Source organism: Delphinus delphis, chromosome 6 (genome assembly GCF_949987515.2).
Source record: "Delphinus delphis chromosome 6, mDelDel1.2, whole genome shotgun sequence".
NCBI classification, from domain to species: domain Eukaryota; kingdom Metazoa; phylum Chordata; class Mammalia; order Artiodactyla; family Delphinidae; genus Delphinus; species Delphinus delphis.
Genome location: NC_082688.1, coordinates 4,975,084 through 5,001,273, shown reverse-complemented (window position 1 = coordinate 5,001,273; position 26,190 = coordinate 4,975,084). Strand labels below are relative to the sequence as shown.

General features: G+C 47.2%; 1 protein-coding gene across 1 annotated transcript; it reads left to right on the top strand.

The window, feature by feature from the left end:
* The first annotated feature begins 153 nt into the window (after positions 1–153).
* On the top strand, positions 154–26,190 carry PRRT1B (proline rich transmembrane protein 1B). Its single transcript, XM_060013648.1, has 4 exons — positions 154–286; positions 19,974–20,437; positions 21,202–21,345; positions 22,476–26,190. The coding sequence occupies exons 1-4, from the start codon at positions 154–156 to the stop codon at positions 22,623–22,625; spliced, it is 891 nt and encodes a 296-aa protein (XP_059869631.1). The 3' UTR covers positions 22,626–26,190.

Sequence of the window (26,190 nt, the reverse complement as noted above, 5' to 3'; positions counted from 1 at the left end):
ACCCGCCTCCAACTCGGCTTCCTCCCCGGGGGGCCGCCGGGCGCGGGTCCTGCCGAGGCGGCCAGGCTGGCGGGCGCCCGCAGGTTCGGGCCCCAGCGCCGGGGCGCGCGCGGAGCCGCCTGTTGACACAGCCGCGGGCAATCCAGGCGGTCAATGATTAACCGGCCGCGCTGCCGGCACCAGGAAACCCGAGCCGCCCGCGAAAGCGGAGCCGGGCCCGACGGCGGCGGCGGGAGGCGCCGGGCGCGGGAGGCGTGCAGCCCAGCTGGTCTCGCCATGGACGCAGGTAAGAGCGGCGGGCCCGGTGCGCGCTCCCGGGGGTCCCGTCCTCCGGGGAAGGCGAGGGCGACCCCGCCCCGGGCCCCGAGGCTGGCCTGCCCTGGGACGCCTCTCTCTCCCACCCGGAACTGAGGGGCCCGGAGGCCGCTGCGGGGAGTTCGAGCACCTTGGCCGCAGCCCCCCCCGCCGGGGAGGGGCAGCCCTCGGGCGGGCAGCAGATGCCCGGCAGTGGCGATGTGGGGGGCACGTTCCTCTCCCTCCCCCACGCCCCGTCCTTCCTCTAATGACTGTTCACCGGACAAAGGTGGTGAACGGGCTAGGCTGCAGTCCTTGGAGCGGGGAAGGGGGCCACCCTGGCAAGGGGAGCAGAGACAGGGCCAGGGAGGGAGAGAGAGCCGGGAAGAGACGGCAGGAGATCCCGCAGACTGAATCGGGGACCGAGAGAGGCGGGGCGGGGGCCGGGGGCGTGCTAGGTAGCTGGGCAGACGGGGTGCGGGGCGCGGGGAGGCTCAGTCCGGCAACTCCGGCGGCCCGCGGCGCAGCCAGCCCTGGGCGGGGCGGGGGGCGGTGAACTGAGACCCCGGCCTTGCCCTCGGGAGTCCCAGGCTGGCCGGGCAGGGGGTGGTGGTGACGGCGGCGGGACCCGGAGCGGCGGGCGGTGCGGAGTCCGCCTGACCCAGCGCCCCCGCGAACCTGGGGCGGGGCGCACCTAGATTGCTTGTGCAAGGGGCTCCCGAGGGGTTGCTGCTGCGAATGGGGACCGGCCCCGCCTGACTCATCTGTCGCCAGCACCCCGGGCCCTCGAGCACCTCCCACCAAGCTCCCGGCCCCCCTTTCCGGCTGGAATGTCCCGCCGAGGCTCGGGTGTCGAGAACCCGAGAACCCGAGGCCATGGCCGGGCAGACCCGCCAGCAAATTTATTTATTCTGCAGCCCTATCTCCGCGTCATCGGGCCAGGTATTTACCCAGGCGGCCGGGGTAGCTGTGGTTTTTGTTATGATAACTGGGGCAGGGGCTCGGCGTCTCCCCGGGGCACTCCCGTGCCAGCAACCGAGGGAGCGCCTCCTAGGCTCAGGTTACCTGCTGGGAGCCTCAGTTCTCTCACCTGTGAAACGGGATAATAAGACACACCTGAGGCTGTCCTGAGCTACTGTAAGGAAGCTCAGAACAGAGCCTGAGCATGTGTCCACTGTTACTATTTTTATTATCTTATTTTATTTTAATTAATTTATTTTTGGCTGCTTTGGGTCTTAGTTGCTGCCCGCGGGCTTTCGCTAGAGCGGGGGCTACTCTTCGTTGCGGTGCGCAGGCTTCTTACTGCGGTGGCTTCTCTTGCTGCGGAGCACGGGCTCTAGGCGCGCGGGCTTAAGCAGTTGTGGCTCGCGGGCTCTAGAGCGCAGGCTCAGTAGTTGTGGTGCACGGGATTAGCTGCTCCGCGGCATGTGGGATCTTCCCGGTCCAGGGCTCGAACCCGTGTCCCCTGCGTTGGCAGGCGGATTCTTAACTACTGCGCCACAGGGAAGTCCCTGTTATTATTTTTAAATGATGGTTACTATTATTATCCTCATTTACAGATGAGGAAAGGGAGACGTGGAGAGTTTGTCTCTAAGGTCGCAGAGCCAGGGTTCACAGGGTGGCAAAGCTGGCTCAGGGTTAATGCAGATGTCATGTCTGTTCCTCAGGGCCTGGCACCCGATAAATGCTTAAAAATGGTAGCTGCAGTTCCGAGCACTATCACTGCTATTCCCTCGGACATCTTAGTGGCAAAGCTTCATCCACTTAGCAGCCCCACAGGCACCTGACCCTGCTGAAATCATGGTATTTTTGTGGGGTTTGTGTAGAGAATTCTTTTTTTTTTTTAAAGTATAGTTGATTTGAAGTATAGTTGATTTCCAGTGTTGTGTTAGTTTCAGGGGTACAGCAAAGTGATTCAGTTATGTATATATTCTTTTTCAGATTCTTTTCCATTATAGGTTATTATAAGGTATGGAATATAGTTCCCTGTGCTCTACAGTAGGTCCTTGCTGTTTATCTATTTTATATATAGTCGTTTGTAGCTGTTAATGCCAAGCTCCTAATTTATCCCCCATCCCATTCCCCTCTGGTAACCATAAATGTGTTTTCTATGTCTGAGTCTGTTACTGTCTTGTAAACAAGTTCATCTGTATCAGTTTTTTAGATGCCACCTGTAAGTGATGTCACATGATACTTGTCTTTCTCTGTCTGACTGACTGCACTCAGTATGATCATCTCTCGGTCCATCCAGAATTGTATTTCTGAGCCTAGAACACTAGTCCACAGGAGTTGCTCAGTGGAAACGTGTGGGATTGAATGGCTGGCGGCTGGGTGCCTCTGCCTAGCTGCATATTCAGAGGGTGGTCTGGGGGTTTTGTGTACCAAGGGTGGTGGATTTTGGCTGAGAGCTTCATAAGTAGGTCAGCCAGTGGCCCCTGGGCTTAGAGGAAGGCCCTCTAGCGTAGACAGCAAACACAACGTCTCATTTTCCCCACAATGTTCCTTTTGTTCTTGCTGCCTTATTTGAAAACTCCAGCCCTTGGCTGGGTCGGTGAGGTTGGGAGCTGCCCTGGTGTCTCCCGCAGGGATATTTAGGCCACACCCACTCTCCAATAGATCAGCAACCCTGAAGCCCCCCACGGAGGTCCTCTTGGAAGAGCCCAGCTCTCTGGATCAAACTCAGAAGTCGCAAACCTTGTTGACGTTACGTGTGATCTCATTCCTCATTGGCTTTGGTTTCCCCCACTTCTTACCGATTCACCAAACTGGCCGGAACACCCTTCCAGTTTCTCATCTCCCAGCCGCTTCCTAACCTCAGATGACGGTAGCCAGGGTTAGCGGAGCGCCCAAGCACTGTACATGCGTACACTCATTTCATCCCCACAATAACCCCGAGAAGTAGTGATGTTCCCCTTTTAAGGGTGAGGAAGCAGCCCGGGCAGTCTGGCCCCTGAGCTCCAGCCGTTGATCATGACCCAGAACCTCAGCCCAGGGACTTCCCTGGCGGTCCAGTGCTTAGGACTTGGTGCTTTCACTGCTGGGGCCCCGGGTTCAATCCCTGGTCGGGGAACTAAGATCCTGCATGCTGCGTGGCAAGGCCAAAAAGAACCTCATCCCATATCCACCAGGCCAGCTCTGCCCTGGGCACTGAGAGGGGAGAGAAGAGAGATCTGATCTGCCCTGTTGCTCTTGTCAGCTCCCTTCCCCTCCTCCCCCCGGATGCTGCCAGGCCCAGTGCACCGCCTCCGTACTGCCCAGGTCCGTCCTTTTGGCTGCGTTGGGTCTTCATTGCTGCGTGCAGGCTTTCTCTAGTTGTGGTGAGCGGGGGCTACTCTCTGTTGTGGTGTGCGGGCTTCTCATTGCGGTGGCTTCTCTTGTTGCGGAGCACGGGCTCTAGGCGTCTGGGCTTCATTAGTTGTGGCACAAGGGCTCAGTAGTTGTGGCGCACGGGCTTAGTTGCTCCGCAGCATGTTGGATCTTCCCGGACCAGGGCTCGAACCGGCGTCCCCTGCATTGGCAGGAGGATTCTTAACCACTGCGCCAGGAGGAAAGCCCAATATTTTCAACTTTTGATGGGTTTCTCAGGAGGTAACCCCATCGTGAGTTGAGGAAGATCTGTACCCTCAACACTTAGGTTTTAAACAGCCCCCATTTATTACTGCACAGCCTGGTGTGGCTGGGCTGGGTGCCTGTGGCTTGAGTTTCTCCTGAAGTTGTAGCCAAGTCATCAGCCGGGGTGCAGTCACCTCAAGACTCAGCAGAGGCTGAAAGGCTGCCTGCAAACGCACTCACCTGGTTGTTGGCAGGTTTCGGTGCCTCCTGGGTTGTTGGCTAGGGCCTCAGTGTCCTGTTGCGTCACGTGGGCCCCTCCCACCATGGTTCACTTCCTCCTGGAGTTGCCAGAGACAGCGCAATTGACAGGAAGCCATGATCTTTTTAAAACCCAATCTTGGGACTTCCCTGGTGGTGCAGTGGGTAAGCCTCCACACTCCCAACGCAGGGGGCCTGGGTTCGATCCCTGGTCGGGGAACTAGATCCCGCATGCGGCAACTGAGACCCGGTGAAGCCAAAATAAATAAATAAACGAATAAATAAATAAAATATTAAAAGAAAGAGCACCTAATCTCAGAAGTGACCCCATACCTGCTGCCATAGTCTCTTCTTTAGAAGTCATGCACGGAATTCCCTGGGGGTCCAGTGTTAGGGCTCTGTGCTCTCACTGTCGAGGGTGCGGGTTTGATCCCTGGTCGGGGAACTGAGATCCCACAAGCCGAGCAACATGGCCAGAAAAAGAAAAGTCACGCAGTAAAAAAGTCATGCAGTCCGGGACACTCAAGGGGAGAGAATTACATGTCAGGAGGCAGGGAGCATAGAGCCGCCTCTGCAGACACATTCCAGTGTGGATACAGCACAACTGCCTTATCCATTCATCTGGTTGTGGACTTTGGAGGTTGTTTCCAGTTTGGGTCTCCTGCAAACAGAGTTTCTATACCAATTTGTGTGGTTCTATATTTTTATTTCCCTTGAGTAAACACCTAGGAGTGGAATAGCCGAATCTTACGGTAGATGTATATTTAGCTTCTTAGGAAATTGTCAGACTGTTTCCCAGAGTGGTTTTTACTATTTTATTTTCCTACTTGCAGCGTTTGTTTACGTCCTTACCAAACGTGCCAAGGTTAGCTCGGTTGGTTTTGTTTTTAATTTCAGCCGTTCTAATGGATGTGTAGCGATATCTCGTTTTAATTGGCATTTCTAATTTTCATGGCATTTCTGAGGACTAAAGACACGGGGCATCTTTTTATGTGCTTATTGGCCATCTGAGTGTCTGCTTTGGTGAAGTAGACAAGTATTCCGTCCACTTTCTTATTGGGATATTTGACGTAGTATTGAGTTTAAGAGGCCTTTATACAGTGTTGATACAACTCCTTGGTCTGATGTATGTGTTACGTTTTCTCCCACTCTGTGATGTGACTTTGTATTTCTTAGTGATGTCTTTTGAAGAAAGTTTTTTACTTTGAAGTCCAATAGATGCATTGTTTTCTCCTGTGGATCATGCTTTTGGTGTCATACATAGTATTTATTTATCCAGTCTAAGGTCACAAAGATATTCTATATTTTTTCCGGAAGTTTTCTAGTTTTAGGTGTTACATTTGGGTTTATGATGTATTTTAGTTAATTTTGTGTATGTTGTGAGGAAAGAGTCAATATTCCCTTTTTTCCCACAAAGATAGCCAGTTGCTCTTACACCAGTTATTAAAAAGACTTTCCTTTCCCCATTTGGCAAAAATCAACTGACCAAATAGACATGTGCGTCTGTTTTGATACTCTACTATTTTAGTGCTACAATGATGTACGTGTCTATCATTTCATTAATATGAACTGTCTCGTTTATTGTAGATTTAGAATAAGCCTTGAAATCAGGTAAAGTCCTCCAGTTTTGTTTTGTTTTTTTAAAGAATGTCCTTTTTATTTATTTTATTTTTCTAAAAGCCAAGCATTTATTTTAATAAGCATGCATAGTTAATATTTTTTTTAAGATTTTTTTGATGTGGACCATTTTTTAAAAATTTATTTATATTTATTTTTGGCTGTGTTGGGTCTTCGTTTCTGTGCAAGGGCTTTCTCCAGTTGCGGCGAGCGGGGGCCACTCTTTATTGCGGTGCGCGGGCCTCTCACTGTCGCGGCCTCTCCCGTTGCGGAACACAGGCTCCAGATGCGCAGGCTCAGTAGTTGTGGCTCATGGGCTTAGTTGCTCCGCGGCATGTGGGACCTTCCCAGACCAGGGCTTGAACCCGTGTCCCCTGCATTAGGCAGGCAGATTCTTAACCACTGCGCCACCAGGGAAGCCCCATGGTTAGTATTTTTAAAGTGAATTTAGTGCTTTACAACAGCTAGAACACTTTCTGTTTAGACAGAAAACTTTCCCCAACTTCTTTACAGTTATTTCAAAAGGATTACATGAATTTATTATACTCTGTCCTGTGTTTCATCCTCTTATATTACGATAATGCTAATATTTTATGCTAATTCTTACTGAACTTCGATAATCTACGTCATATTTGAAAAGTTAGAATCACACCTTCTGGAAATCTTCAAATAGTTACAATCACTGAGAACATTATTCTCACATGTCCATTTTAAGAAGAATTTTAAGGAAAAAGAAGTCTTCCCCACTAATCCCTCCATTCCTCACACCATCATATATATTTTTTCACCTGCTTGGAATCGAGAATTATGTGGTCAGCTCCAAATCCTTCCTACCTAAAATACTCTTTCATCCTTTAAAGAGTTTTTTGTTTATTTTTTTAAACCTTTATTTTTTTTGGGCCGCGCTGTGCAGCTTGTGGGATCTTAGTTTCCCAACCAGGGATCAAATCCGTGTCCTTGGCAGGGAACTCCCCAGATATTTTTTCCTTGTGATGAGAACTCCCAGGATCCCCTCTCTTTAACAACTTTCATACATAACATTCAGCAGTGTTAATTTATCATGTTGTATGTTACATCTCTAGTACCCGTCTTATAACTGGAAATATTTTTATAATTATAATTTTATCTTATAACTGGAAATTTGTACTTTTTAAAAAAAATTTTGGCTGTGCGGCTTGTGGGATCTTAGTTCCCCAACGAGGGATCCAACCCACGCCCTTGGCAGTGAAAGCACGGAGTCCTAACCATTGGACTGCCAGGGAATCCCCTGTTCTTAAATTTTTTAAGCCATTAAAAAAAATTGAAGTATAGTTAAATTACAATATTGTGTTAGTTTCAAGTGTACAGCAAAGTGATATATATATATATATGTATACCCTTTTTCAGATTCTTTTCAATTATAGGTTATTACAAGATATTGAATATAGTTCCCTGTGCTGTACAGTAGGATCTTGTTTATCTCTTTTATATATAGTATTATAGTTCGTATCTGCTAATCCCAAACTCCTTACTTATCCCTCCCTCCTCCCTTTCCCCTTTGGTAACCATAAGTTTGTTTTCTATGCATGTGTCTGTTTCTGTTTTGTAAATAAGTTCCTTTGTATAATATTTTAGATTCTGCATATAAGAAATATCATCTGATGTTTGTCTTTTTCTGTCTGACTGACTTCACTTAGTATGATCATCTCTAGGTCCATACATGTTGCAGCGAATGGCATTATTTCATTCTGTCTCTCTTTCTTTTTTGGTTGAGTAGTATTCCATTGTGTGTGTGTGTGTGTGTGTGTGTGTGTGTGTGTTACACATACATACATATATATACACACCACATCTTCTTTAACTTTTTTTTTTCTTTTTTGGCTGTGTTGGATCTCTGTTGCCGCGCGCGGGCTTTCTCTAGTTGCGGCGAGCGGGGGCTACTCCTCGTTGCGGTGCGTGGGCTTCTCGTTGCGGTGCGTGGGCTTCTCATTGCGGTGCCTTCTCTTGCTGCGGAGCACGGGCTCTAGACGCCCGGGCTTTGCCTATTTTATTTGATATTAAAAGAGCCACTCCAGCCTTTTTTGCTTACTGTTTATTTGGCATGTCATTGCGGTGCCTTCTCTTGCTGCGGAGCACGGGCTCTAGACGCCCGGGCTTTGCCTATTTTATTTGATATTAAAAGAGCCACTCCAGCCTTTTTTGCTTACTGTTTATTTGGCATCTCTTTTTCCACCCATTTACTTTCAGCTCTGTGTCTTCATATTTAAAGTGTATCTATTGTAGGTGGCTTGTAAGTCTCGGTTTTTATTCATTATGTCAATCTCTGCATTTTAACTGGAAAGTTTAGACCATCAACATTTAAAGTAATTATTGATATGGTTGCATTTAAGTATATAATGTTATTGCTGTTTTCTCTTTGCCTCTGTTTTGTTCCTCTGGTTTCTACCTCTTCTACTCCCGTGCTGTGCCCCACTCCCTACCTTTTTTGGGTATGACTTAAATATTTTCTAGTATTCCATTTTATCTCTTGCTGTTATGGCTGCATAGCTTCATGTTATTGTTTTAGTGGTTGCTCTAGGGGTTAAAATACATACCTAACTTTTCATAGTCTACTTAGAGTTAGTATTGTATCACTTCCAGTAAAATGTAGAACCTTGTAACGTTAGAGGTCTCTTCACCCTCATGCCCATCCATTTATAGGCTTAATAAGTGTTACAGTTTTCATGTGTAATACATCTGTACACATTGCAAACTCACCATAAAATGTTATAATTTTGGCCTTCCACCGGCATATATTAGAGGATTTAAGAGGAAAAACTTATCTTTTATATTCACCCCCATAATTATACATCTGTGGTTCTTCCTTTATTTCTGAAGTTTCAGGTTTACCTCTGGTATTATTTCTTTTCAGCCCAAAGAACTTCTTTTAGCCTTTCTGTTAACAGAAGTTCTCTGGCAAGGAATTCTCTTAGTTTTCTTTCATCTGAGAATGACTTTATTTTACCTGTGGTAGGCAGAGCTCTAAAGATGACACCCAGGTTTCCCTTCCCTAGTTATTCAATCAAACACTAGTATGGGTACTGCTGTGAAGGGATTTTACAGATGGAATTAAAGTCTCAAGTCAGTTGATCTTAAAATACAGAGAGTGTTTCTGGGTGGGCCTGACCTAATCAGGCGAGCCCTTTAAAAGCAGAACTATCTCTCTACCTGGTAGTAGAAGGGAAGACAGGGAATTCTGAAGCATGAGAGGGGTCTGATGTGCATCCCTGGCTTTAATGATCTAAATAGTCACATGGGAAAGACGGTGGGCAGCCTCTGGGAGCAGAGAACCTCAGACCCACAGAACTGGAATTTGCCAACAACCTGAATGGGCTTGCATAGAGATTCTTCCTTAGAGCTCCAGGTAAGAGCCCACTACAACTGACACCTTGATGTTGGCCTGGTAAGACCCTGAGTGCAGTCAGCCTGGACTTCTGACCTACAGAACTGTGAGTTAGCACATGAGCATTTTGGTAATTTTTCCCCATTAAGAAAATTGTTGTAAAAGACACATACCATAAAATGTATCATCCTAACAATTTTTAAGTGTACAGTTCAGTGGTACTGAATGCACTTACGTTGTTGTGTAACCGTCACCACCATCCATCTCCATAAGTTCTTTCATCTTTCCACGCTGAAACTCTCTACCCATTAAATAATGTCTCCATTCCCCCCCCGCCCCGCCGCTATCCCAGTTCCCGGTAACCACCATTCCCCTGTCTGTCTCTGAGTCTGACACCTCTAAGGACCTCAAACAGTGGAATCATACAATATTTGCTTTTTGTCACTGGCTTATTGCACTTAGAGTAACGTCCTTAAGTTTCCTCCTTGTTGTCATAATTTCCTTCCTTTTAAAGGCTGAATAATATTCCACTGTATGGACAGACCAGACTTTGCTTATCCGTTCATCTGTCGGTAGACGCTTGGGTTGCTTCCACCTTTTAGTTTTTGTGAATGGTGCTGCTATGAACATGGGTGTATAAATATCTCTTAAAGCTCCTGCTTTCAGGTCTTCTGGGTATATACCCGGAAGTGGAATTATTGGTTAATGTGGAAATTCTATTTTTATTTATTTATTTATTTAAAACATTTATTTTTTTATTTAGCCGCACCATGAGGCTTGTGGGATTTTAGTTTCCCGACCAGGGATTGAACTCAGGCCACAGCAGTGAAAGGGCCGAGTCCTAACCACTGGACTGCCAGAGAATTCCCTGGAAATATTCTATTTCTAATTTTTTGTGGAATTGCCATATGGCTGCACCATTTTACATTCCCACTAACAGTGCACAAGGGCTCTGATTTCTCCACATCCTAGCCTCTGGGTTTTATTTATTTATCTATCTATCTATTTATTTATTTATTTTTGCGGTACGCGGGCCTCTCACTGTCGTGGCCTCTCCCGTTGCGGAGCACAGGCTCCGGACGCGCAGGCTCAGCAGCCATGGCTCACGGGCCCAGCCGCTCCGCGGCACGTGGGATCCTCCCGAACCGGGGCACGAACCCATGTCCCCTGCATCGGCAGGCGGACTCTCAACCACTGCGCCATCAGGGAAGCCTGGTTTTATTTATTTTTTGACTGTAGTCATTATATGGATGTGAGGTGGATGGGTGTTGTAAGCCACTATATTTATGATAATTTGTTATACAGCAATAGAAAATGAATACATGCCTTTATTCCTGAAGGACATTTCCTTTATGTTTTATTTTATTTTTATTTTTTTGGGCCTTGTGGCATGTGGTACCTTAATTCCCCAACCAGGGGTCAAACCCGCCCTCCCCTGCTCTGGAAGCACAGAGTCTTAACCACTGGACTACCAGGGAAGTCCTTGAAGGACATTTCCTTTAGATATCGATTTCTGGGTGGATCCACTGTTTTCTGACCTGGGTCGTCTCTTGACTATGGAAATTCAAATTGTTGTTCCCCTGTATATAACGTGTCATTTTTCTCTGCCTGTTTTCAAGCCTTTGCTGTTATCCTTGGTTTTGAGAAGTGTTACGGTGATGTATCTGGGTGGTTTGCTCCCACAGAGTGCCTGTTCTGGATTTTCTGAGTTTTATGAATTTGTCTTTCAGCCATTATTACTTCAAATATATTTTTCCTAAAATCTGTCCTGGGACTTGACTGGTAGGTACATGGAGTGAAGACCTTCTTGTGTTACCACACAGGTCCCTGAGGCACTATGCTTTTTTTTTTTTTTTTTCTTCACTTTAATCTGTTGGATTGGTGCTTCTTCAAGTTCACTGACTTTTTTCCCCTGTCACCTCCATTTTGATATTGAGACCAATCAGTGAATTAAAAAAAAAAAATCAATGTAAAGCAATTATACCCCAATAAAGATGTTTAAAAAAATTCAGATACTATGTGTTTTAGTTGAAAATTTCCAGTTGGTTCCTTTTTTTTCCCATCAAACTTTCTAATTCTTTATGGAGAGCTTTTCTCAAGTGTGTTTATCTTTCCTCATTCAGCCTAGTTATAACAGCCGTTTTTTCTGATAATTCCAACGTCTAGGTCATCTCCAGGTGGACATATGTTGATTGTCTTTTCCCTTGAGGACTGGTCACATTTTCCTAGTTCTTTGTATGGTGAATGATTTTGGGATTGTGTGCTGTACATTGCGAATATTATGTTGTGTAGGTTCTCAGTCCTGTTATAATTCCCTGGAAAGTCTTGATATGTTTTGTTTCAGTAGGCAATCAACCTTGGTAGTTTCAGATCACTAGTCGTTTCACCTTGCATGAGTAGCATGTCCAGTCTTGGTCCAGTTTTCTGTTTTTGTATTGAGGTGCAATTGCTATAACATTACATTAATATCAGGTGTACAATGTAATGATTTGATATTTGTATATATTGTGTAATGATCACCACAATAAGTCCAGTTAACATCTATCACCATCATAGTTAGAAAAATTGTTTTCTGGTGATGAGAACTTTCAAGAACCACTCTTCTAGCTACTTTCAAATATGCAATACAGTATTTTTTTTTAAGGTTTTTTGTTTTTTGGCTGCATTGGGTCTTTGTTGCTGCGTGCAGGCTTTCTCTAGTTGTGGCGAGCGGGGGCTACTATTCGTTGCAGTGTGCGGGCTGAGACATTGCTGGCCTCTCTTTGTTGTGGAGCACGGGCTCTAGGCGTGTGGGCTTCAGTAGTTGTGGCACACAGGCTCAGTAGTTGTGGCTCACGGGCTCTAGAGTGTAGGCTCAGTAGTGGTGGCGCATGGGCTTAGTTGCTCCACGGCATGTGGGATCTTCCTGGACTAGGGATCGAACCTGTGTCCCCTGCATTGGCAGGCAAATTCTTATCCACCACGTCACCAGCAAAGTCCCAACAATACAGTATTATTAACTATAGTCACCACGCTGTACACTACATCCCCAGGACTTATTTATTTTATAACTGAGTTTGTACCTTTTGACGCCCTTCACTCATTTTGCCCACCTCCATCCCCACTTCAGGCAACCACCCATCTGTTCTCTATATCCATGAACTCAGGTTTTTTATTTTTTAATTTTATTTTCAGATTTCACATGTAAGTGAGATCATGCAGTATTTGTCTTTCTCTGTCTGACCTATTTCACTTAGCGTAATGCTCTCGAGGTCCATCCCTGTCGTTGCAAATAGCAAGATTTCATTCTGCTGAATAATATTCTATTGTGTGTGTGTCTAGATATATACCATTTTCTTTATCTGTTCATCCATCGGTGGACACTTAGGTTGTTTCCACATCTTAGCTATTGAAAATAATGCTGCAATGAACGTGTGAGTGCATATAGCTTTTTGAGTTAGTGTTTTCGTTTCCTTCAGATAAATACCCAGAAGTGGAATTGCTGGGTCATACAGTAGTTCTATTTTTAATTTTTTCAGGAATCTCCATACTGTTTTCCTTAGTGGTGACGCCAGTTTATGTCCCCACCAACAGTGCACAAGGATTCCATTTTTTCCACCTCCTCACCAACACTTGTTATTTCTTTTTGATGATAGCCATTCTAACAGGTGTGGGGTGATATTGTGGTTTTGATTTGCATTTCCCTGATTGAGCATCTCTTCATGTACCTGTTGGCCCCCCTTATGTCTTTGGAAAAATGTCTGCTCAGATCCTCTGTCCAGTTTTTTTAAAAAATTTATTTATTTATTTGGCTGTGCCAGGTCTTAGTCGTGGCACACGGGATCTTAGTTGCAGCATGCAGGCTCTTAGTTGCAGCATGCTTGTGGGATCTAGTTCCCTGACCACGGATCGAACCTGGGCTCCCTGCATTGGGAGCGTGGAATCTTAACCACTGGACCACCAGGGAAGACCCCTCTGCCCAATTTTTAATTGTGGGTTTATTTTTTGCTATTGAGTTTTATGAGTTTTTTTTATACTTTAGATATCAACCTGTTGTCAAATATATGATTTGCAAATATTTTCTCCCATTCAGTAGGTTGCCAATTCATTTTGTTGATGGTTTCCTTTGCTGTGCAGAAACTTTTTAGTTTGATGTAATCCCAACTTGGGTGTTTTTGCTTTTGTTGCCTTTGCTTTTGGCTTCAAATCTAAAAAAATCATTGTCAAGACTGATGTCAAGAAGCTTACTGCCTATGTTTTCTTTTGGGAGTTTTATGGTTTCAGGTCTTACACTCAAGTCTTTAAACCATTTTGAGTTAATTTGGGGATATGGTGTAAGATAGTGGTCCAGTTTCATTCTTTTGCATGTGACTGTCCAATTTTCCCAACACCATTTATTGAAGAGACTGTCCTTTCCCCATTGTGTATTCTTGGCTCCTTTGTCATAAATTAATTCATGATATATATGTTGGTTTACTTCTGAGCTTTTTCTTCTTTGACATTCATCTGTGTATCTGTTTTTATGCCAATACCACACTGTTTTGATTAGTGTAGCTTTGTAATATAGTTTGAAATTGGGGAGCATGATACCTCCAGCTTTGTTCTTCTTTCTCAAGATTGCTTTGGCTATTTGACGTCTTTTGTGGTTCCATACAAATTTTAGGATTGTTTCTCCTATTTCTGTGAGAAATGCTGTTGGAATTTTGATAGGAGTTGCATTGAACCTATAGATTGCTTTGGGTAGTATGGGTATTTTAACAACATTATTTCTTCCAATCCATGAGCACAGACTATCTTGTATTTGTCTTCTTCAATTTCTTTCACTGAGGGCTTATTGTTTTCAGTGTACAGATCGTTCATCTGCTTGGTTAAATTTATTCCTAAGTATTCTATTTGACAGGTATTTTATTCTATTTGATAACGGGATTATTTTCTTAATTTCTCTTGTAGTTTGCTATTAGTGTATAGAAATGCAACAGAGTTTTGTATATTGAATTCATATTCTGCAACTTTACTGAATTCATTTATTAATTCTAAAGGTTTTTTCGTGGAGTTTTTAGGGTTTTCTATATATAATATCATGTCATCTAAAATAGTGACAGTTTTACTTCTTCTTTTCCAATTTGGATTCCTTCTATTTCCTTTTCTTGTCTGATTGCTGTGGCTAGGACTTCCAATACTCTGTTGAATAAAAGTGGTGAGAGTGAGCACCCTTGTCTTGTTCCTGATCTTAAAACAAAAGCTTTTCAGTTTTTTTTTTTTTTACCATTAATATGATATTGGCTGTGAGCTTATCGTACGTGACCTTTATTATTATGTTGAGGTACATTTCTGCTATACCCACTTTGTTGAGTGTTTTTATCATATATAGATATTGAATTGTCATGCTTTATCAACATCTCTTGAGATGATCATATGATGTTTGTTCTTCATTTTGTTTATGTGGTATACCACATTGATTTTTTTGCAGTTGTTGAATCATCCTTGCATCTCTGTAATAAATTCTATTTGATGATGATGTATGACTCTTTTAATGTATTGTTGAGTTTTGTTTGCTAATATTTTTTGTTGAGGATTTTTATGTCTATGTTTATCAGGGATATTGGTCTGTAATTTTCTTGTGGCATCCTTTTCTGGTTTTGATATCAAGGTAATGCTGGCTTCATAAAATGTGTTTGGAAGTGTTTCTGCCTCTTCTACATTTTTGGTAGAGTTTGAGGATTGGTATTAATTCTTTGAATGTTTGGTAGCCATCTGGTCCTGGATTTCTGTTTGCTGGGAGGTTTTTGATTACTGATTCAGTCTCCTAGTAATCAGTCTGCTCAGATATTCTTTCTTATGATTCAGTGTTGGCAGATTGTATGTGTCTAGGAATTTATGTTTTCTAGGTTGGCAAATTTGTTGGCATGTAATTTTTCATAGTAGTCTCTTATGAGCCTTTGTATTTCTGTGGTATTGGTGGTATTGTGTCCTCTTTCATTTTTTATGTTATTTATTTGAATCTTCTCTTTTTTTCTTAGTCTACTAAAGATTTGTCCATTTTATCTTTTCAAAGAACCAGCTCTTAGTTTCTTTAATATTTTCTATTGTCTTTTTAGTCTCTATTTTATTTATCTCCACTCTGATCTTTGTTATTTCCTAACTTCTCCTAGCTTTGGGCTTCATTTTTTCTAGTTCCTTGAGGTATAGAGTGTTTTTTTGAGATTTCTGATGTTGTATAGGCATTTATTATTATGAACTTTCCTCCTAGAACTGCTTTTGATGCATTGCATAGGTTTTGGTATGTTCTATCCATTTTCATTTGTCTGGAGGTATTTATTTATTTATTTATTTATTTATTTATTTATTTATTTATTGGCTGCACTGGGTCTTCGTTGCTGTGCGCAGGCCTTCTCTAGTTGCGGTGAGTGGGGGCTACTCTTCATTGCTGTGCCCAGGCTCTCTCTTGTGGCTTCTCTTGTTGCAGAGCATGGGCTCTAAGCACACAGGCTTCAGCGGTTGTGGCGTGTGGGCTCAGTAGTTGTGGTGCATGGGCCCAGCTGCTCTGTGGCATGTGGGATCCTCCCAGACCAGGGATTGAACCCATGTCCCCTACATTGGCAGATGGACTCCTAACCACTGCACCACCAGGGAAGTCCCTGAAGGTATTTTTTAAAATTTCCCTTTTGATTTCTTCTTTGACGCATTGGTTGTTCAGTAGCATGTTGTTTAATCTCCGTATTTGTGAATTTTCCAGTTTTCTTTTTGTAATTGATTTCTGGTTTCATACAATTGTGATTGGCAAAGATGCTTGATATGATTTCAATCTTCTTAAATTTATAAAGCTTACTTTGTGGCCTACCATTATTTATCCTGGAGAATGTTCCATGTGCACTTGATGAGAATGTGTGTTGTTTCTTTTGAATCGAATATTCTGTATATATCTGTTGAGTTTATCTGGTCTAACATGTCCTTTAAGGTTACTGTTTCCTTATTGATTTTTTCTTTTTTGTTTGGATGATTTTTCTATTGATGTAAGGTGGGTATTAAAGTCCACTATTATTGTATTGCTGTCGATTTCTTTCTTTAGGTCTGTTATTATTTGCTTTTATGTTTAGGTGCTCCTATGTTGGTTGCATAAATATTTACTAATGTTATATCTTCTTGTTGGCTTTGACCCCTTTATCATTTTGTAATGCTCTTCTTTGTCTCTTATTACAGTCTTTGTTTTATAGTCTCTTTTTGTTATATAAGTAGAGCTACCCCAGGCTTTTTGGCTTCCTTTTGCATTGAATATGTTTTTCTGTTCCTTCATTTTCAGTCTGTGTCTGCGCTTACACATGAAGTGAATCTCCCGTAGACGGCATATAGATGGATCTTGTCTTTTTATCCATTCAGCCACTCTGTCTTTTGGAGAATTTAGTCCATTTACATTTAAAGTAATTGATAGGTATGCACTTTTTGCCATTTTGTTCATCGTTTTCTGGCTTTTTTAGTGGTCCAGTTTTTTTTTTTTAAAGGAATTTTGCCTTTAAAAAATTATTTATTTATTATTTATGCCTCCTCGTTTCTGTGCAAGGGTTTTCTCTAGTTGCGGCAAGTGGGGGCCACTCCTCATCACGGTGTGCAGGCCTCTCACTATCGCAGCCTCTCTTGTTGCGGGGCACAGGCTCCAGAGGCACAGGCTCAGTAATTGTGGCTCACAGGGCTAGTTGCTCCATGGCACGTGGGATCTTCCCAGACCAGGGCTCGAACCTGTGTCCCCTGCATTGGCAGGCAGATTCTCAACGACTGCGCCACCAGGGAAGCCCTAGTGGTCCAGATTTTATAGTCTTTCTTTTTCTTATGCTGGTCTAGGTCTGTCTCCTACACATGCAGCTTGGGGGTGAGTCTAAGACTTGTGGATCCATTCTAAGATGACTAACCATTCCAGTTTGCCTGGGACTAAGGGGTTTGCCTGGATGCGAGATTTTCAGTAGTAAACCCGGGGAAGTCCTGGGCAATCTGATATACGTTGGTCACCCCAGTGCACATACAAAACTAGGGGATCCCCCTCTGAAGCTACTTCCGCTCTAGGATTTCCCCACTGTTTCCACTCTGCAGGGGCCCTTTCCTGGTTCCTCTGGCTAGAATGACCGAGTTTCCAGTGGAGTTTTAGCTGCTCATTCTGGTGCTCTACCACGTGGCTCTGTGACTGGAGCTTTGAGCTTCAAGGGAAATGAGAGGAAAAAAATGGGAAATTCACCCCCTTTATGGTCACTTCTGCGTTCTGACTGCACTCCACGATCTGCTTGCTTTTGTTCACTTTTCAGGGTCTTTGGTTAGTGTCTTCTGTATTTTGTCTAGCGTTTTTAGTAGTGATCAGCAGGAGAGAGAGGCTTTAAAAAGCTGGTAAAATATATGTAAGATTTACCATTTTAACCGTTTATAAGTGTACAGTTCAGAGGCATTAAGTACATTAATGCTGTTGTGCAACCATCACCACCGTCCACCTCCGGAATGTTTTCATCATTGCAAACGGAAGCTCTGTCCCCGTTAAACACAAACTCCTCATCCCTCACCAGCCCCGGTAATGTGGAGAGATATAGGTTTTTATTTTTATTTTATTTTATTTAACATCTTTATTGGGGTATAATTGCTTTACAATGGTGTGTTGGTTTCTGCTCTATAACAAAGTGAGTCAGTTATGCATATACATATGTTCCCATATCTCTTCCCTCTTGCGTCTCCCTCCCTCCCACCCTCCCTATCCCACCCCTCCAGGCGGTCACAAAGCACCGAGCCAATATCCCTGTGCCATGCGGCTGCTTCCCACTAGCTATCTACCTTATGTTTGTCAGTGTATATATGTCCATGCCTCTCTCTCGCCCTGTCACAGCTCACCCTTCCCCCTCCCCATATCCTCAAGTCCGTTCTCCAGTAGGTCTGTGTCTTTATTCCTGTCTTACCCCTAGGTTCTTCATGACATTTTTTTTCTTAAATTCCATATATATGTGTTAGCATATGGTATTTGTCTTTCTCTTTCTGACTTACTTCACTCTGTATGACAGACTCTAGGTCTATCCACCTCATTACAAATAGCTCAATTTCGTTTCTTTTTATGGCTGAGTAATATTCCATTGTATATATGTGCCACATCTTCTTTATCCATTCATCCAATGATGGGCACTTAGGTTGCTTCCATGTCCTGGCTATTGTAAATAGTGCTGCAATGAACATTTTGGTTCATGACTCTTTCTGAATTATGGTTTTCTCAGGGTATATGCCCAGTAGTGGGATTGCTGGCTCGTATGGTAGTTCTATTTGTAGTTTTTTAAGGAACCTCCATACTGTTCTCCATAGTGGCTGAACCAATTCACATTCCCACCAGCAGTGCAAGAGGGTTCCCTTTTCTCCACACCCTCTCCAGCATTTATTGTTTGTAGATTTTTTGATGATGGCCATTCTGACTGGTGTGAGATGATATCTCATTGTAGTTTTGATTTGCATTTCTCTAATGATTAGTGATGTTGAGCATTCTTTCATGTGTTTGTTGGCAGTCTGTATATCTTCTTTGGAGAAATGTCTATTTAGGTCTTCTGCCCGAGATGTAGGTTTTTAAAGCCTCTGTGTGCAAGATGTTTGTTAATGAGCCATTGGCCAAAGCAAGTCACGTGGCCAAGTCCGGGTTCAAGGGGTAGAGAAATAGAGGGAACGGCATGGGTAGAGGTGTGGAGGCACGAACACCAGATGGGTGTGTAGGAGATGCCCTGAGTGAGACCCTGCCTGCTGGAGGAAGAGGGTGGGGAGCTCTCAGGGGCTCAGTACTCCCTGCCATTGGGGGTCTCTCCCCTAAGGACCCCTAGCCTCTGACTCCGCCCACCAGCTGTATGGGAGGTGGAGGTGGGGGGAAGGATGGGAGGGGGATTTCAGCAAGGCTTCTCCACCCTCAGCAGCACTGTCACTGTCATGTCTGATTTACTTAATTCTCTGCCTTCTATAACCCTTCAAGACACTTAGGAAATGAACCTCCAAAGCCATGCCCTGGGCTGTCTGTCCCTGCTGTGGGTCCTTGAATGCCCACCCAGGTCCAGGGGGTCTGCCCCAGGACCCTTCCAGGTTGTTCCTCCAGGACCTACCTGAGGCCTAGAGGTGCTCAGCTGGTCAGAACTGCTCTTAGGAGGTGCAGGGGGACCTTCAGGAGTTGCTGGGACCAGCTGGGGTGCCTCCAGAGTTTATGGTACGGATGCTGGAGGCCAGGACCAGGGAGGGAAGGCAGCTGGGCAGCTGAGGGCCTCTGAGCGCCCTCCAAGCTGCTGGGTGGGCTGCTCTCCGCCCACTGCTCCTGGCCTCTCCCTGCCCCTCCCCCACCCCATTCCTGTTTCTGTTCCTTCTCTGCCTCAGAAGGCACTTGGCCCTTAGTGACCTCCTGCCTCTTTGAAGTCACTCGCTTGGCTGGGGGGCCGACCACTCCAGAGCCGAGAACCTGATTGGCTCAGCTAATCTCCTCAGACCAGCCCCCATTGGACGGTGTCTCAGCACAGCCTATGAGGGGGCTGCCCTGGGCTGAAGCTTCTTCCGGGTTCCAACGGCTGCGGCAGCAGGACTGTGGGGACAGGGCCACCTCCCAGCAGGGGCAATCTGGACGAAGGGCTGGCAGGTGTGGGCAAGGCCTGCCTTCCATCCCAGCCGGCCATACGTACTGGCTGTGTGATCACCAGGAAGGCACCTCACCTCTCTGAGCCTTAGTTTTCTTGTCCTATTGTAGCACTTTGGGTAAAGATTCAAGGGCCCAGCTTAGAGAAGCCTGAGTGCGGGGTTCACCAGGGGTCAGGATGGGCACGGTCATTGTGACTTTCTCCTTGGAGGCGCTGTGTTCTGGGGTTTGGGGGGAGGACTCCCACCTGGCCCAGCAGCCTCTTGGGGGCTCACCACCCCTGCCATTTCTTCCCAGGAGCGGACGCGAAAGGGGGCGGCAGCCCCGAGGACGCCGGGAGCGCCGCGCGCCCAGAGCTCCCGCAGCTCCCTCGCCGCCCGCAGCTCCTGGAGGAGGACGGAGGGCCCAACGAGGAAGCGGCCGCGGACGGAGGCAGCGCCCCGGCGCCGGAGGGCACCCCCGGCGACCCCTCGGCCGAGGCCTCCGCGACGACCCCTGACCAGGCCCAGGCCCAGGCCGCGGGCGACGCCCGGCAGCCGCCCAAGGCGGCGGCCGGCGGGGTCCCCAACATCGGCTTCGTGGGCGAGCCCCCGCCCTACGCGCCGCCCGACCCCAAGGCCACGCACCTGCTCTACCCGCCGCCACCCTTCCCGCAGCCCGTGCTCTTCCCGCCCGCGCCCTCCGCCTCCGCCCTGTACCCCCCGCCCGCGCCGCTCTTCCCCGGGCCCACTGCGCAGCCACTCTTCGCTCCCTTCCCGGTGGTGAGTCAGGCCGCGGGCGCCGCCCCCCTCCCTGTTCACTCCCCCTCCCTGTTCACTCCCCCTCCCTCCTCCCCCACACCCCTCCCTCCGTCCCTCCCTCCCTGGGCTGGAGAGTTTGGCGCACAGGAGGTGAGAGGTCACCACAAGCGGCCGGCAGGGGGATGCTTCTGTGCCCAGGGGAGCAGTAGAAAAGGGCTCCCTCAGCTTGGGGATTGGGCGGGAGTGGGAGGCTTCCCAGCAGTGGGAGCATTTGAGCTGGGTTCTACGGGATGAATAGGAGAGTTGAGGCAGAGGAGAGAAGGAGGGCACAGTACAGGCGTGCAGGGGGCCAAGGTCCGTGTCTTCTGGCGATGACGGTGGTTGGTTCAGCTTAGTGGGGAGGGGAGGATAGGAAGGTGGGATCCACCGTGAGGGTCCCCAGGGCCTTTGGTAGGAGATGACTTGATTAGATTTTTAGGAAAAAACAAAACACTGGCTGCCTGTGGAGGATAGCTTCGAGGTCCCTCCTGGTGGGGACCCAGTGGGGACATGGAGACACTGGTGGCTGGACCCTGGACTGAGCACTTTGTAGAGGGCAGAACCCTGAGACTTCTGGGGGCTGAGTGATAGGCTGGGGGTGCCGAGGGAGCGGGCAGAAGGGGGGCCTTGACCCCTGGGCGACCCGCAGCATCACTGGGTGGGGCTTGGCAGTGGGTGGAGTGACGGGTCCACGGCTGTCGCAGGCTGCGTGCTCCCTAACCACGCCGTGGCCTCTGCCCTCACAGTACAACAGCGCCGTGGCCGGTGTGCCAGCCCCGGCCACGGTGGAACACAGGCCCCTGCCCAAGGACTACATGGTCGAGTCCGTGCTGGTGACCCTCTTCTGCTGCCTGCTCACCGGGCTCATTGCCGTCGTCTACTCCCACGAGGTAGGTGGGCGTGGGGCGGTCCTCGGTACAGCCCTCCCAGCCTGCAGCCACTAGGGCCCAGGTGGGGTCCACACAGCCCCTTCCCCAGCAACTGGGCCCCTGGTGTTTCCCCCTGAGAAGGGGAGCAGGATTGGGAAATCAGTGCCCAGTTGTCTGTGCGGTCCTCGCCCTCTCCTCGGCTGTCTCTGCTCCCCGTCACTCAAGATCTGCCCTAGAAAATTCAACGGAAACAATTCACACTGAAGGTGTGGATGATTAAGGCCCAAGGAACTGCCCATCCGGTGGGGGCTTGTGTTTACTCAGGTGGAGACTGCCATCCACCCAGCCACTCACTTCTACCCATCCACCTCCATCTGTCTAGCTACCCGTCTGTCTGTTCAGCCACTGCCCACCCATTCATCCACCATCTCTCTAGTCTCCATCTATTCATCCATCCACCCACCCCTCTGTTCATCCATTAATGCACCCATCTGTCTACTCATCCAACCACCTGTCCCTGTCCATCCGTCCATCCGTCCATCCACCCCCCCACCCTCTCGATAACACTCTTTCTTCTTCCTCCGTCCCTCCCTCCTGATTGTTTCTGACCATGGCTAGGCAAGAGGTTAGACCCTGGGGACTTAGCATGATGCCAATGTGAGGACATGCTAATAGACAGAGTAGGAAGGCCCTGGGGCTTTTGCTCAAGGCTGACCTCCCTCCATGGCCAAGCTCCCCCGTCATAAGCAGGACAGGACTGTGGGGAGAAAGACGCTCTCAGGACAGCTCAGAGGCGGGACTCCGGAGGCTGCTGCCTGCCTGTCAATTCTGGCTCCACCACCAGCTGTGTGGCCCTAGGGTGGGTCACTTAACCTCTCTGAGCCTTCGTTTCCTCACCTTCAAAGTGGGGACAACGATGACACCAAACTCGGGGTGGTTGTGAGGATTGTAGGCAATGGGACGGAGGGTGTGGATCTGGGTCAGGCCCGTGGCCAGAGCCCAGGAGCCGGCAGCCGCCACCCCCGTCGCTGGGAAGGCCCCTGACCGCCTCACGGGGTCAGCTGTCCAGTCTGTGCACTGGGGCCGGGCCCGATGGTGCCTCCGGGAGGGAGTGGGGACTCTGTGTCCGCTCACCCCCCATCTCGTTGCAGACTCGTGCGGCCCTGGGCAGGGGGGACCTGGCCCAGGCTGAGGAGGCCTCGCGCAAGGCCCGCTCGCTGGTACTCTTCAGCCTGCTTTTTGGGGTCTTCGTGTCCACCAGCTGGGTCATCTACGTGGTGGTAGCGCTCTACCTGCCCTGAGGGCGGGTGGCTCCTTCGGGGACGTCAGGACACCTGGGGACTCCTGACCTGGCCAGACTCTTTCTGCGGACTTGGATCCCTGCTGGTGGCCATCTGTCACCTAGAGGGGACCTGGGCAGGCTCAGAAGAAGACGGGCTTTGCAGCCTTCAGCACACGCATGGCTGGGCCTCTGCCCCTACAGGTGGCCTCAGGCAGTGTCCTAGCCTGAGGTGGCCCCAGGGCCCAGGCCCAGCTGTGCTACAGGGGCCTGAGGTCTTCCTGGCACTGTGCTGGCAGTGCCCCCATGCCCCTGGCCTTCACTTGACCCCTGAGAGACCAGCAGAGGGACCAGTGCCCTCACTGCCCTCGGAGCCATCTGGAAGGACATTGCCACCTCCGGCCTCCCCATCGCCCAGCCCAGCCCTGGGATTGCAGGGCAGAGCTGCTGGGCTTGCTTTCTCCCTGTTGGGGAGTTGAGAGGAGCGGCCTCCTCTCTCCTGGGTCGCTCCCGGCCGGTCGTGCTGCGTCCCAGCCCTGTCCGGGGGGGCAGGCTCTCTCCTGATGACCCCGTGTCCAGAAACCAAGGCCACGACGTCCGGTCAGTCGCGAACGAACAGCAACACCCTGGGCGGAGCGTCTCATTGCCGCGTCGGGGCTGTTGCTCACCCTGGGTCACCTTAGGGTGAGCGGGACGCCTCTGTCCACAGCTGGGCCCTGGGGCTCCCACGCCGGCCCCTCTGAGATGCTGGGGTTTGCCCAGTCTGTGCAGCACGGTGTCTTGTGCACGTGGTGGTGGAGCCGCTGGGTACCGATGGTGGGAATTTCTGTAGGGTCTTTCGCGGGCCAGAGGTGATGGGAGAGGAAGGAAATCCATCTGCATCTAGAGAGGAGGAAGGGGGCCCCCTGGCTGAGCCGTAAAAGATCGACAGCTCAAGTTAAATCAGGTGTTTTCTGAGCACTGACCAGGTCTGGGAGCTGAAGCAGGACAACCCATCTCGGCCCTCGAAATGCTCCAGGGGCTGGAGAGATGGGGGTGCGGGAGTAGGTGGTGAGGAGTGATGATGCTTGGAGCCCGAGAGGTGGCCTCACGGTCTAGGACGTGGGGCGGCCCAGAATTAGGATATCAAACCCTAAAACGCACGATTGCCGCGAAAAAGGAGGAAGCTGTATTTTAGGGGTCCGTAGATGCCAAGAAGCACTTGGTAGACCCCAACTGCCATAGCTCTTCCTGTTACTAAACTCTTACCTAAAATCAGAATAGAAAGAAGTCATCTAGACCAGTGTGCCTTGAACCTGAAAGTACATTATCAGACACCTGGGAAATCTTATTAAAATGCAGATCTTGATTCAGTAAGTAGGGCCTGAGAGCCTGCATTTCTCATGAGCTCCCAGGTGCCGCCGAAGCTGGTAGATGCACCAGCAGCATATGGTGTGTTAAGTGGGAAATTACTAAACCACTGTAACCAGGACCAAGCCATGGGTGCCCCCTAGGGTCTCTGTGCAACATTGTTTTGAGGTTCTAGCTAATGTAAGAAACAGCAAAATGAAATTTGTAGTGTGAAAACTAGAAGAGACAAAATGATACTCTAGCTAGACTATCCAAGAGTCAATGAAAAAATCAAAGTAAGAGAACTCAGAGAAGTGACTGGATACAAAGTATACAATAGTCAATAGCAATATTCAGGTACAAGTGGAAGAACTTTAAAATTCCACTCACAGTAGTGATAAAAACAGTAAAACCTAGGAATAAACTCAACAGGAAAGACCCAGATCCAAATGAAGAGAATAATTTTATTTTATTTTATTTTTTTGGAAGGAAAGTGCATGTATTGTAAGGTACAAGGAGTCCGGGACAGCCAGTGCACAAAAAGGCCCAAAGTTCTCTAAAAAGAGCAAAGAACAAAATATCTGGATGGGAAGACGTAGCATCATGAAACTATCTATAGCCTTCTTAAGTAAACAGATTTAATGAACTTCCAACAAGAAAGCCAAGCTTTTAAAACTGAGAAAGATGTTTTTAAACATTAATGTGGAAGGAAAATGTGCAAAAACTGCTAATAATTTTTCAAAGTTTAATGAGGGAGGACTTTCTTCACCAGATTTTGAAACTTACGATAAAGCTACAATAAACAAGGCACAGCATGGCTTTGCCACAGAGATGGATCGGTGAGAGACAAAGTCCAGAAAACATTCCAAGTATATATGGGACATTAATACCTGACCAAAATGGCATTTTAATTGAGTGAGGCAGGGAGGGCAGAGTTGGCGCTCTGGTTGGAAAAATAATTCTTCTTCTCCTATTGTATGTAAAAATAAATGCCAGATGGATTAAAGAGCTAAGTAGTGTGAAATAAAGCTCTACCAATCGTAGATGAAAGCTTAGGGGAATATTTGTATAACTTCAGGGTGTTAGGCAGTATGGAAGGGGAGACCTCCTAAAATCTGGAATTCCAGATACGAGGAAGAGATGGATTTGAGTTCTGTGTATAAGGGAAGTACACACTTAAACCATGAGATGATTTTTACGTATCAGATTGGGAAAAAATTAGAAAGATTGATTCTAAAGGTGGCAAAGGCCTGACCCTCTCATTTATTACTGGTAGATGTGTATTGCTACCATCTTTATGGAAAGTAGGCTAATGGTAGCTTCTAGTAATATGTGTACCATATATTAATATGCATGTAAGTGCAAAGAACAGAGTCTAGAAGGATATATTGCAAACTGCTGAGAGTGGCTGCCTTTGGGGAAGGACTGGTACTAGGAGGGTTTGTGCCGAATTTTAAAATATGGGTGTATTCATGTGTTGTGTAATTAAAAAATAACTGGAAAAAATGTGCATGTCTTTTGACCCAGTAATTCCAGTTTCAGGATTCCCAGGAGTGAAGAAGGAAGTCCATTTCGACAGACACGTGTCAGTGTTGTGGCTACAGCGCCATGAAGGAGAGGTGACTGGGGCAAATCTGGAATGAGAGCTCTGATTACATTAGGGCGCACCCTGATTGCAGAGATACTCAGATGTGTGTCTTAGAATCACTCCGGTGTGGCCTAGAGGTGTTTGGCCTTGGAGAGTGGTAAAGAAAGGCTCTCCTGAGGAAGTTGTGAGTGTGTAAGATAAAGCTTCAATCAGATGCTGCCATTCCAAAGTGGTTGCATCGTTTTGCATTCCCACCAGCAACGGACGGGAGTCCAGTTGTTCCGCAAACTCATCAATCCCTGGTGTTTGTCAATCTTTTACATTTGAGTGCTTCTGGTCGTTAAAACTGTGGTATTTCATTGTGGCTTTAATTTGCATTTTTCTGACGAATTCTATTGAGCTTTTTATCATATGCTCATCAGCTGTTTGGATCTCTTTTTATAACGTACTTGTTTAAGTCTTGTGCCCGTTTTTATGTCTTTCATCAGTTCAGAGGAGTTCTTTAGTGTTTTCTAGATATGAGTCCTATGTTAGATTCAGGGATTGCAAATATCCTCTTCTACTTTGTAGCTTCCCTCTTCATTCTCTTAATGGTGCATCCGATAGAAAAGAAGTTCTCAATTGTAATATATATTCAAATTTATCTTTTCCTTTATGGATAATGCTTTTT

What these genes read in the sequence shown, in the direction of transcription:
- PRRT1B (XM_060013648.1), top strand. Translation starts at nt 154, where the DNA reads ATGATTAACCGGCCGCGCTGCCGGCACCAGGAAACCCGAGCCGCCCGC. An exon ending in TGGTCTCGCCATGGACGCAG is followed by an intron (nt 287 to 19,973) that starts GTAAGAGCGGCG and finishes ATTTCTTCCCAG; the next exon opens with GAGCGGACGCGAAAGGGGGC. An exon ending in TCTTCGCTCCCTTCCCGGTG is followed by an intron (nt 20,438 to 21,201) that starts GTGAGTCAGGCC and finishes CTGCCCTCACAG; the next exon opens with TACAACAGCGCCGTGGCCGG.